This window comes from Mobula birostris, chromosome 5 (assembly GCF_030028105.1).
Source record: "Mobula birostris isolate sMobBir1 chromosome 5, sMobBir1.hap1, whole genome shotgun sequence".
In the NCBI taxonomy this organism is placed as follows: Eukaryota; Metazoa; Chordata; class Chondrichthyes; order Myliobatiformes; family Myliobatidae; genus Mobula; species Mobula birostris.
The window spans coordinates 199967749-199980098 of record NC_092374.1 but is presented as its reverse complement, the minus strand read 5'-3'; the positions used below and the strand labels follow the sequence as shown (position 1 = coordinate 199980098).

At 46.0% G+C, this 12350-nt stretch overlaps 1 protein-coding gene across 1 annotated transcript in view; it reads right to left on the bottom strand.

The window, feature by feature from the left end:
- Positions 1 to 629: 629 nt before the first annotated feature.
- LOC140198468 (E3 ubiquitin-protein ligase TRIM11-like) overlaps positions 630 to 12350 on the bottom strand; it is a 36208-nt gene continuing 24487 nt past the window's right edge. The window contains exons 7-8 of the mRNA XM_072259553.1: positions 6774 to 6866; positions 630 to 740 (exon numbers count right to left, since the gene is read on the bottom strand). Coding sequence (XP_072115654.1) covers positions 630 to 740; positions 6774 to 6866 — 204 coding nt within the window. The remainder of the gene's footprint in view (positions 741 to 6773; positions 6867 to 12350) is intronic.

Below are 12350 nucleotides of genomic sequence, written 5' to 3'. Positions count from 1 at the left end.
TTTATCTCTTATGACATTCAGCTCAGACACCTAATTTCAGAAGAAGGAGACAACCTGTCTGTAAGGAGGAAAACATTCTTCATCAGTATTTCACCTTCATGATGTGTATTCAAAAGAGACAAGACATTGGTCAATACCAGGGAGAACAGACTATTATCACATCCTAACCTGACACCATTTTGTCTTTGAACCTCCATTTTATTTCGACGTGTACCAAGGAGGAATCACAATTAACTTTCCTTATGCAGGGAAATGCACCATCTTCTCCAGCAGTCTCCCAGAACGGAGGTGACTGATGAGGCCAATCTGGGAGCCACACTGTCAGATTAGTGGAAGTGGGTGTTTAATGGTTGGTGGGTCTTGCTGGCTGAAGACCTGTATCTGAGCTGCATTTTGTGTATCAAAAGTAAAATTTATTCACAATAAAAGTACATACGAAAGACGAAACAGTGCAAAAAAATTGCATTATTAATGTCACATAGTCAATACATTCAGTCAGGTAAACAATGTTGAACCATTGCCACACATTACACTGTGGATGATTTATTGTTTTAGTGGTTGAGGGCCTTCCTCACCCGGCTCAACGCCTCCGTGTACAGTAGCAGAAGGGTCTCGACCGTGGTCTGGTCCTAAAGAGCCTTTACATTGGCTGCACTGAAATTCAGTTCATCTCTCAGCTCATCCTCCTGCAATCTGGACTGTGCCAGTCGGCAGCGTTCCCTTACAGGCATCTCGCTGTGCTGGGAGACCCACAGATTTCAGGCAAATCCAAAGAGCGTCCCTCACTGAGCTGATGATCTTCCAGCAGCAGCTTCCATGCTGAATGACTCAGTGACAGTGAGATCACCAGAAAGAGGGACATCAGCACTGAGGGAGGCATGTCTGCTGTCCCTGCTTCTAAGAGGGAGTCTGAAGTGTTGTACCCCGCAGCAGTACTGGCCTTACGTTAGTGTCCTGCTTTCTGCAATATCCCACCTTCGAGGGGAGGGATTTGGATTTAAGAGTTGTGCAGGGAGAGTGAGGGGTGGAGGGGATCGGAGGGACATACGAAGAAATAATCACGTATCTGGGAAGGTGAGATGGTGTTGGAGCAACTGGGGGGTGTGGGTTCAATGGTTTGTTTAGTGAGGGTCAGGGGAACAAGAAGATCATTCGTGGAGTATGAGGAATGCCAGACAGCCGACACATGGGTCTGGAAGATTACCCAACTTTTTCTGATCAGAGACCAGGTAACTGGGGAAGATGCTGGACAAATAATTGGAGAGGGGTTTGAGGATATTGGTAGCAAGGAGGATGGGGGCAGTCAGTAAGGTTGGAAGGTGAGATTAGACAACTTCTACCTTTCAGTTAATACCATTGTGGTCCTGTATGTGTGATGGAAGTCCAGTCAGGATCAGTCACACAGCCCCTCTGCCACCTGTCTCCCCAGTAAACAAGGGAAACGACCTGGCAGTATTTTACATTACCAATGTTTAACAGGGCTTTGCAATCATAAGAGAAATGTTCAAGACAATCGCTCAATGTTGGATTGCATGTCACCTTCACACACCGACTCCTGTGCCTTTCTGTAGCAGACAGTAACACAGTCCGCACCAAGTCCAGCTCGTTCATCAACGAGCAGTTCACTGACCTTGTAGTTTTTCATGCCCAGTATTGTCTTGTGACTGTAAAACAGATGTTTAAAAAAGACTAAGACACCTTTTGTTGTCTCTGGAATGGCTGCTGCATCCACTCTTGGCACCATTTTACAGGAGGTCCAGAAGGGGCAGTATTCAGAATAAGGATTGAAGCTGAGCTGGAGCCTGGTCGTACATGCTTTCAGGCTTTGATATCTTCTGCCCGAGGGGAATCGGGTGAAGAGAGAATGTCCAGTGTGTGCTGGGTCATTGATTATGTTGGATGCTTTACTGAGGCAGTGAGAAGTGTAGACAGAGTCCATGGAGGAAAGAATGCTTTCTGTGATGTGAGCTGTGTCCACAACTCTTTGCAGTTTATACAAGAGAGTGAGGAGATAGTCAATCTCCTCATTATAGGGAAGTAGTCTCACCCGAAGTTGCAGGAGGTGAGCAGCTGGGTGACTCTCAGGAGAAATGGAAATGTGAATAGGCAATTGGTGCAGAGCTCCCTTGTGGCCATTCCCCTCAAAAATAAGTATATCGCTTTGTGGATCCCTTTGTAGGAGATGAGCTGCCAGGGGGATGCCACGGAGACCATGTTACAGGCACTGAACAGTGTGCTGTGGTGCAGAAAATAAAGGGGAGAGCAGGAGAGCAGTAGTGATAGGGGACTCAGAAGTCAGAGGAACAGACAGGAGATTCTGTGGATGTGAATGGGGCACCCAGATGGTATAGAACATAGAATAGTACAGCACAGTACAGGCCCTTCGGCCCACATTCTTGTGCCGACCCTCAAACCCTGCCTCCTTAAATTCCTCTGTATACCTGTCTATTATGTTGTCTCACAGGTGCTAGAGTCAAGGATATCTCAGATTGTGTCCACAGCGTTTTGGAGTGGAAGGGAGAACAGCCAGCTGTCTTGATACATATTGGTACCAATGACGTAGGAAGGAAAAACAATGAGGTCCTGAAGAAAGAGAGCTCGGCAGAAAGCTGAGTAACAGGACTTCCAAGGTAGTTTCTGGATTGCTACCTGTGCCACGTGTCACTGAGGGTAAAAACAGGATGATTTGGGAGATAAATGTGTGGCTGAGAAGCTGGTGCAGGGGGCAGGGCTTCAGCTTCTTGGATCATTGAAATCTCTGCTGGGGAAGGTATGACCTGTACAAAAGTGATGGATTGTTCCTGAACCCGAGGGAGACCAATATCCTTCTGGGCAGGTTTGTGTTTGTTAGAGCTGTTGGGGAGGGTTTCAAACTAATTTGGTGGGGGAGTGGAACCAGAAAGAGGGGACTCAGGACAGGATGGATGGTAAAAACAAGCAAAGATAATGTGCAGTCAGACTGTCAGGAAGGACAGCCATTTGATAGGACAAGATTGCAGCCACCAGTGTAAAATCAAAAAGGGTAGCAGATACAGCACTCGAAGTGTTATATCTCAGCGCATGGAGTATAAGAAGTAATCTGGATGATCTTGTTGCACTATTACAGATTGTCAGGTATGGTGTTGTGGCCATCACTGTATTCTGATAACAGTGTAATTAGGAGCTGAATGTTCAAGGTTATACATTGCATCGGAGGGATAGGAAGGTAGGCTGAGCGGGTGGAAAGACACACAGGGCAAGATAGCATGAAAGGGAAAATCCTGCCTGATAAACCTGTTGGAATTCTTTGAGGAGATTACAAGTAGGATGGATAAAGAAGATGCAGTGGATGTTGTATGTTTAGACTTTCAGAAGGCCTTTGACAAGGTGCCACACATGACGCTGCTGACCAACTAAGAGCACATAGTATTACAGGAGAGTTACTATCGTGGTTAGAGCATTGGCTGATTGGGAGGAGTTAGCGAATGGGAATATAATGATCCTTTCTGGTAGGCTGCAAGTGACTAGTGGTGTTCCACAGGAGTCAGTGCTGGGACCACTTCTTTTTATGCTGTGTAGCAATGATTTAGATGATGGAACAAATGGCTTTGTTGCCAAGTCTGCAGATGATACAATGATTGATAGAGAGGCAAGTAGTGTTGAGGGAACAGGTAGGACGCAGAAGGACTTCGGCAGATTAGGAGTATGGGCAAGAAAGTGGCAAATGAAATACGATGTTGGAAGATGCATGGTGATGCACCTTGGTAGTAGAAATAAATGTGCAGACTATTTTCTAAATGGAGAGAAAATCCAAAAATCTGAGATACAAAGGGACTTGGGAGTCCTTGTGCAGAACACCCTAAAGGTTAACTTGCAAGTTGAATCAGTTGTGAGGAAAGCACTATAGATTCAGGATCAGGTCCTGTGGATTGGAGGATGGATAATGTTGTCCCTCTCTTCAACAAGAGAGGAAGAGAGAAAACAGGGAATTATAGACCCGTTAGCCTGACGTCGGTGGTGGGAAAGACGCTGGAGTCAACTATAAAGGATGAAATTACGACACATCTGGATAGCAGTAACAGGATCGGTCCGAGTCAGCATGGATTTACAAAGGCGAAATCGTGCTTGACTAACCTGGAATTTTTTGAAGATGTAACTATGAAAATGGACAAGGGAGAGCCAGTGGATGTAGTGTACCTGGACTTACAGAAAGCCTTTGATAAAGTCCCACAAAGGAGATTAGTGGGCAAAATTAGGGCACATGGTATTGGGGGCAGAGTACTGACATGGATTGAAAATTGGCTGGCTGACAGAAAACAAAGAGCAGTGATTAACGGGTCCCTTTCGGAATGGCAGGTGGTGACCAGTGGGGTACCACAGGGTTCAATGCTGGGACCGCAGCTCTTTACAATATATATTAATGATTTAGATGAGGGAATTAAAAGTAACATTAGCAAATTTGCCGATGACACAAAGTTCGGAGGCAGTGTGAAATGTGAGGAGGATGTTATGAGAATGCAGAGTGACTTGGACAGGCTGAGTGAGTGGGCAGATGCATGGGAGATGCAGTTTAATGTGGATAAATGTGAGGTTATCCACTTTGGTGGTAAGAACGGGAAGGCAGATTATTATCTAAATGGAGTCATGTTAGGAAAAGGAGAAGCACAACGAGATCTAGGTGTTCTTGTACATCAGTCACTGAAAGCAAGCATGCAAGTACAGCAGGCAGTGAAAAAAGCTACTGACATGCTGGCCTTCATAACAAGGGGAATTGAGTATAAGAGCAAAGAGGTCCTTCTGCGGCTGTACAGGGCCCTGGTGAGACCACACCTGGAGTACTGTGTGCAGTTTTGGTCTCCAAATTTGAGGAAGGACATTCTTGCTATTGAGGGAGTACAGTGTAGGTTCACAAGGTTAATTCCCGGGATGGTGGGACTGTCATATGTCGAAAGATTGGAGCGACTGGGCTTGTATACTCTGAAACTTAGAAGGCTGAGAGGGGATCTTATTGAAATATGTAAGATTATTAAGGGATTGAACCCGCTGCAGGCAGGATGCATGTTCCCGCTGATGGGTGAGTCCAGAACTAGAGGCCACAGTTTAAGAATTAGGGGTAGGCCATTTAGAACCGAGTTGAGGAAAAACTTTTTCACCCAGAGAGTGGTGGATATATGGAATGCTCTGCCCCAGAAGGCTGTGGAGGCCAGGTCTCTGGATGCTTTCAAGAAAGAGATGGATAGAGCTCTTAAAGATAGTGGAATCAAAGCCTATGGGGATAAGGCAGGAACTGGATACTGATAGTGGATGATCAGCCAAGATCACAGTGAATGGTGGTGCTGGCTTGAAGGGCAGAATTGCCTACTCCTGCACCTATTGTCTATTGTCTATTTCAAGAGGTCTTGAACACAGGAGAAGGGATGTGATGCTGAGACTTTATAAGGCACTGGTGAGGCCTCACCTTGAGTATTGCGTACAATTTTGTGCTCCCCATCTTAGAAAAAGTGTGCTGGCTTTGGAGAGAGACCAGAGGCAGTTCACAAGGATGATTCCGGGAATGAAAGGGTTGACATGCGATGGACGTTTGATGGCTCTGCATCTGTACTTGCTGGAATTTAAGACAATGAAGTGGAATCTCATTGAAACCTTTCGAATGTTGAAAGGCCTAGACAAAGTAGATATGGAAAGAATGTTTCCCATGGTTGGGGAGTCTAGGACAAGAGGGCACAGCCTCAGGATAGAGGGGCGCCCTTATAAAACAGAGATGCGGAGGATTTTCTTTAGCCAGAGGGTGGTGAACTTGTGGAGTTTGTTGCCACAGGCAGCTGTGGAGGCCAGGCCATTGGGTGTATTTAAGGCAGAGATTGGTAAGTTCTTGAATGGACATGGCATCAAAAGTTACGGGGCAGAGGCCGGGGAATGGGGTTGATGAAGGGGGAAAAGGATCAGCCATGATTGAATGGTGGAGCAGACTTGATTGGCCAAATGTCCTAATTCTGCTCCTATGTCTTATGGTCATTTGGACTTATGGTTTTCTGTGGTCTTGGGCAGAGCAATTCACCAATCAAACTATGCATCTGGGTAGGCCCCGATCTGATAAATAGGCGGGAAGATCCTGAAGGGCTGAATAGCTTCCTCAAAGTACTCTCATTGTATTTCTTGGGTTGTGTAGAACATAAGAACATAAGAAATACGAGCAGGAGTAGGCCATCTGACCCATCGAGCCTGCCCCGCCATTCAATAAGATCATGGCTGATCTGTCCGTAAGCTCAGTTCCATCTACCTGCCTTTTCCCCATAACCCTTAATTCCCTTACTATGTAGTTTAATATTTGTCATTCTACGCCATGTGAAAAATAAATTGAATTTTTGCTGGTCATCCTTCAATGAAAGAGATTTGATCTCACTTGAACTTTCACTTTCTGGGATCAACTGGGAGTGGGATTTCCACATTGTGGTCTTCTGGGCCTTGCTTGGTTTGGCTGACACATAAAGTCAGCGAGACTTCTGTCTTTTCTCCTTTCAGTTCTGCAGTTGAACCAAGAAACAGCATAAAATTGGGAGGTTTGGTCGGAGGGTATCTCTGAGACGGATTGTGGGTTCATTTCGGACATTTACACACTTCATTGCCTTGCTGGGCGGGGGTATATGTCTCAACTCCTAGCAGGAATTCCCTCTAAACAGCACTTCCTCACACACTGCCCCCACACCTATGCAGATGCATGTCAACTTCCTGAGTTTCGAACAGTTCTTTCCAAAGGCTGGTTTTACTTTGGTGCCAGGTTCACCCACGCTTACCTGACCTTGTCCTTCTGCAGAACCAACTCCTGAAGCTGTGGATGACCTCCTGGTGAAGGTGAGCACCAGAGGCCAGAAACACAGCTCACAAACCTGAGGAGGTGAGGGTGACACAGTCACGTAACAGCTCGCGTAACGCTCCAATCTGCCAGCAGTCAGTGTGTTAATCCCACCGCTGTCTGTGAGGAGTTTGTACGCTCATGTGTGACCGCGGGCTTCCTTCGGGTGCTCCGGTTTCCTCCCACAGTCCGCAGACGGGCGGGAGAGGGTGAGTAAGTTGTGGCCATGCTACGTGAGTTCCAGAAGCATGGTGTCACTTCTGGGCTGCCCCTAGCATTCTTGAACTGTGTCGGTCATTGACGCAAATGAACCATTTCAAAGTTTTTTTCAATGTGACAAATAAAGCTGTTCTCACCTTCACTTGGAATAAGGCTATGGACTATTTTCTAAAGAAAGAGGGAAATAGGAAACCAGAGATGCAAATGGACTTGAGAGACAAATAAGTTAATAGGCTGTAATTCAAAATGCATGTGAAGTGTGCTGAACAGGTAAACAGTGGATGGCTTTCCATCCTAGTGACAAGACCTTAGTGGAGGCAGGGTATTCATTAGTCTCACAGCCTGAGGGTAGAAATTGTTACCTAGTCTGGCAGTCCTAGTCCTCATGGTCCTGTACGTCCCTCCTGGTGGCAGTGAGTCAAACAGATTGTGGGATGGGTGGTAGGGATTCTCAACAATGCTTTGAGCCCACCATGAACAACCCTCTCAGTAAACGTCACAAATAGGGGACTGGGGTAGTGGAGACCACAGTGATCCTCTCGGCAGTTTTCACTATCCTCGGTTGGGTCTTGTGATCCGATGCCTTGCAGCTTCCATCTTCCAGATTCCACATCGAATGACAGAACAGACTCGATGGGCTGAATGGCCTAAATCTGTAGCTGGTGGAAATCCTGAGCAACACACACACACACACACAGACACACACAGAATACTGGAGGAACTCAAACTTCAAAGCAAAATTATTAGCAAGATAAATTTCTGTTCACTATATACTACCCTGACATTCATTTTCCTGCAGGCATTCATGGTAGATACAAAGAAGCGCAATAGAACAAATGGTAAACTGCACAGAAACAAACAACATACAGACAAATAATCAAAAATAACAAGCCTGACTGTGGTTACAAGAAAAAAATTAATAATAATAAAGTAATTTGTTCATAAATGATACTGAGAACATGAGTTGCAGAATCCTCGAAAGTGATTGTGGAGTCAATTTAATTGTTGAGAGACATGAACTTATCCACACTGATTCAGGAGCCTGATGTTTGAAGGTTAATAAATACTCCAGAAACTGTTGGCATGGTACTTTAAGCTCCTGTGCCTCCTTCCCAATGGCAGCAGCGAGAGGAGAACATGGCCTGGGTGGTGGGGATCCTTGATGATGGACGTAGTTTTTTTGTGACAGCAATCCTTGTAAGATGTGCTCAAAGGTGGGAAAAGTTTTTCCTGCCATGGTCTTGGCCATATTCACCATGGGCATTAGTGTTTCTATACCAGCTTGTGATGCAGGCAGTCAGGATACTCCCCACTGTGCATCTATAGAAGTTTGTCCAAGTTTTAGAAGGCAGGCCGAACTTGCTCAAATTTTGAAGACAGTGGAGGCACAGCTATGTCTTCCATGTAATACCACTTATGTGCTGGTCCCAGGATAGATTATTTGAAATGATAACACCAAGGAATTTAAAGTTACTACCCTCTCCACCTCTGATGAGGACTGGCTCATGGACCTACTGCTCCTTCCTCCTTTAGTCGATAATCAGATTTTGCTTTTGCTGACATTGAGTGAGACGTTTTTTGGTGGCACAATTCGGCCAGATTTTCAGTGTCCCTCCTATATGCCAATTTGTCGATACCTTTGATTCAGCCAACAATAGTGGTGCTGTCAGCAAACTTACTATGTCATTGGAGCTGTGCTGAGCCTCAGGGTCAACAGTATAAAGTGAGCAGAGTGCTAAGCACAAAGCCTTGTTGTGCAAACATGCTAATGGTGATTGTGGAGGAGATAGAAGCATAGAAACATAGAAAACCTCCAGCACAATGCAGGCCCTTCATCCCACAAAGCTGTGCCAAACATGTCCTTACCTTAGAAATTACCTAGGGTTACCCACAGTCCTCTATTTTTCTAAGCTCCATGTATATATCCAGGAGTCTCTTAAAAGACCCTGTCGTATCCGCATCCACCATTCCATTCCATGAACTCACTCACCACTCTCTGCGTAAAAAAACTTACCCCAGACATCTCCTATGTACCTACTTCCAAGCACCTTAAAACTGTGTGCTCTCGCGCTAGCTATTTCAGTCCCGGGGAAAAGCCTCTGACTATCCGCACGATCAATGCCTCTCATTATCTTGTACACCTCTATAGGGACACCGCTCATCCTCCGTCGCTCCAAGGAGATAAGGCCAAGTTCACTCAACCTGTTTTCATAAGTCATGATCCCCAATCCCAGCAACATCCTTGTAAATCTCTACACCCTTTCTATGGTTTCCACATCCTTCCTGTAGTGAGGCGACCCGAATTGAGCACAGTACTCCAAGTGGGGTCTGATCAGGGTCTTATATTGCTGTAGCATTACCTCTCGGCTCTTAAACTCAATCCCGCGATAGAGGAATGCCTTCTTAATGACTGTCAATTGCTGGATTCCAACATCTGAAAAATGCTCAGGCTGATGGTTTGAGATGTGTCTATTTTAATGCAAGGAGTATCATGAACAAAGCGGATGAGCTTAGAGCCTGTTTCAATACTTGGAGCTATGATGTTGTGGCCATTACAGAGACTTGGATGGCTCAGGGCCGGGAATGACTACCTAGAGTGCCAGGCTTTAGATGCTTCAGAAAGGACAGGGTGGGAGGCAAAGGAGGTGGGGGCGTGGCGTTGTTGATCAGGGATAGTGTCACGGCTGCAGAAAATGAGGAGGTCATGGTGGGATTGTCTACTGAGTTTCTGTGGCTGGAAGTTAGGAACAGGAAGGGGTCAATAACTCTACTATGTTTTTATAGACCACCCAATAGTAACAGAGACGTCAAGAAGCAGATAGGGAGACAGATTCTGGACAGATGCAATAATAATAAGGTTGTCGCGTTGGGAGATTTTAATTTCCCTTATATTGACTGGCATCTCCCTAGAGTGAGGGGTTTGATGGGGTAGAGTTTGTGAGGTGTGTTCAGGAAGGTTTCCTGATACAATATGCAGATAAGCATACAAGAGGTGAGGCTGCACTTGATCTGGTATTGGGAAATGAACATGGTCAGGTGTCAGATCTCTCAGTGGGAGAGCATTTTGGAGATAGTGATCACAATTCTATCTCATTTGCTGTAGCACTGGAGAAGGATAGGAACAGACAAGTTAGGAAAGCATTTAATTTGAGTAACGGGAAATATGAAGCTATCAGGCAGGAAGTTGGAAGCATAAATTGGAAACAGATGTTGTCAAAGAATTGTAATGCAGAAATGTGCCAAATGTTCAGGGGATATTTGCGTGATGTTCTCCATAGGTAAGCTCCAATGATTCAGAGAATGGATGGTAGGGTACAGCAGGGGTCCCCAACCTTTTTTGTACTGCGGACCGGTTTACTATTGACAATATTCTTGTGGACCGGCCAACCGGTGGTTGGGGGGGGGTGCGGGGGTAGGGTTGCCAACGTATAAGAGTAGCATCAAATACGTTGTTTACCCTGAGAAAGACTACCATGACCATGAAGCCTTGCGCAGGCACCTGTGTGCGCATGCGTGACATGCGCATGCGTATACGTGCTGATTTTTTTCTACAAATCATTTTTGGCCACTCTGTACCGGGGGTGGGGGGGGGGAGTGTAAATCACAACCGGAATATAGTGGCTAACACACTCAATTTCATTTCTAAAAGGGTTTATCGAATGAATTTAATATTAAACACAGAGCATATTTTCCTCGCATGAACACAAAATAATCTGCAGATGCTGTAAAAGATCAAAGCAACACTTTCAGTATGCTGGATGAACTCAGCAGGTCGGGCAGCATCAGTCAGAAACGATGAGTCGACCTTTCGGGCCAGAACTCTTCGTCAGGACTGAAGAATGAAAGATGGGGAAGGATTTGAAGAATGCTTGTAGCGTCAGTTGAAAGACCAGTAATTTGAAAGACAAAGGGGTGGGGGAGGGTAAGCATTGACGTCATAGCCCTGAAAACAATGGGTAGTAGAAGAAGGAGGCGGAACCATGAGGGAGCTGGGGGAGGGGGTAGAGTGAAATAGGGATAGAGGAAGGGAGGGGGAGGGAATTACCGGAAGTATGTTCATACCAAGGGGCTGGAGACTACCTAGACGGTATATGAGGTGTTGCTCCTCCAGCCTGACTTTAGCCTCATCATGGCAGTAGGGGAGGCCATGTATGGACATATCTGAATGGGAATAGGAAGCAGAGTTGAAGTGGTTGGAGACTGGCAGGCGACAGTTCACCTGCAAGTCTGTCAGGGTCAGCTAGTGTACCTGATGCTTCCTGTGCAACCCCTCCCTCTACATCGGTGAGATCCAACATAGGTTGTGGGTGAAGCTTCTTCAAGCACCTTCACTTTGTCCAACACGAAAGCCAGGGTTTCCCAGTGGTTACCATTTCAAAATTGGTTCCAATTCTCAATCCCATTCCTACAAACATACATGCCAGCCCATGGCCTCCTCCACTGATATCATCATGAGGACACACTAAGGTCAAAGATGAAACACCTCTGGGTAGCCTCCAAACTGGTGGCATGAACATCGATTTCTCTAATGGTCCACTCTCCTCTCCTATCAGATTCCTTCTTTTTCAGCCTCTTCAAAAGGAACTTAGACTGCACTCTACTTTTTTCTTGACTCAGATGCTTGAAGAACTAAAACAAAACAGAAAATGCTTGCAATCCACAGCTGGACAGGCAGCGTTTGAGAGGTTTTGGGAGAGGTCATCGACGTGGAATCCAAATGTGTTCCTCTCTCCACAGATACTGACTGACCTGCCGTGTTTTTCCTGCATTTTCTGGATATAAACTGTGTCCAAAACTGAGTATCTGATTCAACGTAGAGCTTCCGGTTCTACTTGTCTTGAAAAATGGAGGAAGCGCTCCTCGTGTTCCGCCAGGGCAGTCTGAAACATGCCGGCATGGACACTGAATTCTCAGATTTCCGGTAGTCACCCACCCCTCATCACTTCTCCTATTTAATTTTTCGGTCTCCTCCTGATCGATCAGCCCCCATCACCCTATCTCTTTCCCCTCTTCCCCACACTCTCTCCATCTGCCCATCACCCCCACTCTTCCCCACTTACCCCCCCCCTTATACTGGGCTCCACTTTTCCCTATGTCAGATTCCAATCTCTTCAGCCCTTTGTCAGTGACAACTCTCACCTCCCAACTTCTGACACATTTCCACAGTCCACCCCTCCTTCATCTACACATCACCCCATCAACTGGATCCACCAGCCAGCTCTTTCTCCATCCTTCTCTCCACCATCCTGCACTAGTCATCTGCTCTATGACTTACAGAGCAGATGAAGGGCTCGAGCTG